Source organism: Corvus brachyrhynchos, unplaced genomic scaffold (genome assembly GCF_000691975.1).
Source record: "Corvus brachyrhynchos isolate BGI_N302 unplaced genomic scaffold, ASM69197v1 scaffold5, whole genome shotgun sequence".
In the NCBI taxonomy this organism is placed as follows: Eukaryota; Metazoa; Chordata; class Aves; order Passeriformes; family Corvidae; genus Corvus; species Corvus brachyrhynchos.
In genome coordinates, this window is record NW_008238321.1 from 9,286,038 (window position 1) to 9,287,525 (window position 1,488).

The 1,488-nt window shown below is 56.5% G+C and overlaps 1 protein-coding gene across 5 annotated transcripts in view; it reads left to right on the forward strand.

Moving 5' to 3' along the window:
- Positions 1-1,488, forward strand: part of TMEM184A (transmembrane protein 184A) — an 11,676-nt gene that overhangs the window by 1,637 nt on the left and 8,551 nt on the right. The window contains exon 1 of one of the 5 annotated variants that reach the window (XM_008633478.2): positions 7-16. The exons of 3 other annotated variants lie outside the window; for them this stretch is intronic. Coding sequence is in view for 1 of the 2 variants with exons in the window: in XM_017734116.1 (XP_017589605.1) it covers positions 324-338 (15 nt within the window). In the remaining variant the exon portion in view is untranslated. One more of the 5 variants, XM_017734116.1, reaches the window with a different exon arrangement.

Consider the following 1,488-nt stretch of genomic DNA (forward strand, 5'->3'; position numbering starts at 1 on the left):
GGAGGAGCCCCAAAGGGTGAGTGGGGCCCTGGGGGGTGCACAGCAGCTGGGAGAAACCCCACAGATCGGGGGCTGACCCAGCCATTGGTTCTGAGCACCTGTGGGAGCCGCTGGGAGGGCAGAGCCTCCTCTAAGAGCCCTGTGCCTGCGTCATCCACTCCTCCAGATGGGCTTCAAGGAGGGCTCGATGCTGCCCTGCTGCGATTTGTAGCTGTGTGCTGTAGGTCCTTCCTCCTGAGTGGCCTGATGGTGGTGTGGAGAGGCTGGTCCCGTAAATAACCCGAGTGTCCTGGCTTTGTCTGAAAGCAATCCGGAGGAAAGGCATGTCTCCTGCGCTGGTGAGGCTAAGCCTGGATGCTCCCCTCCCCGGGATGTGGGTCAGGGATGTCAGAGGCACTGTTGGGGGGCTGTGAGAGCTCACCTTTCCCTGCTGATTCGCTTCACCGCACAGGGGGCTGCCGCTGAGATGGGGATTTGTCCTAGGTCCTTCAGGACACAGGGAGGGATGTGAGCTGGGAGTCTTGGCTCTGGCAGCCTGCAGATGAGGGAGAATCCCTGGCAAGGTGAAAAGCCCCATTTGCAGGTGGCCTGCCTGAACACAAGCTTCACTGCTCAGTTTATCTTCTCAGTTCTCACTTAGCATCTCTAATATCCCAGGGAGTGTGTGTAACAGGTAGATACTGTATGGCAGGTACCTGCAAGGTGTCTGAAAACAGACAGATTGGATATGGCTCAGTCCCATCGAGGAGCTGAGTTTTGCAGCTGATATTATTCCCGGTGTCTCCTTGATGCCTTTGTTTTGGAAGCAAATGGCTCTCTAACTGCATTGAATTGCCTGACTACCTTGCACGGCCGGGATCTAATTACCTGTGGAGCTGGGAGCTCTGTCTCCGAGCGGCACCGAGGCTTTTGCTTTTAATGACTTGCTCTGCCATGTTCAGAGTGTGACAATGTCGGGGAGGCTGCCAGGACTGGCTGTTGGTGCCACCGTGCTCACACTTCGATGCCTGGGAAAGTTAATAGGAGATGGGGTATCTTGGGCCAAGCATCTGCGGCACAGCACTGGCTTGAAAACAGAATAAATGGGTCTAGTGAAGAGCACAGCTCTCTGCCATGTCTTGGGGAGTGAGCTGGATCACTAGAAAATTAACTAGAAAAACACAGGTAGAAAGAATGAGCTTTCATCCTGCTCTGTTATGATGCTCTGGCAGAGGGGAGAGCGTGGCCAAATCCAGCCAGTTTAGCCCCAGCCAGCAGCAGGGCAGCCCCCAGAGAGAGTGAGGAGTGATTGGGGAAGGGGGCACAGCCGGGCTCTCATCTCCCTCCCTGTGCCACGAGCTATCTCCGTCCTCCTGTTAATGTTTACAAGGCAGGTCCGGCCGCATCGAAGTCCATCCAAAGACCAGATCCCGCCCCGGCTTTCCCGGGATCCTTCTTCCTGCTGGCCGGGGCAAGGCCACAGGACGGTGGCAGTGGGGAAGCAGGACG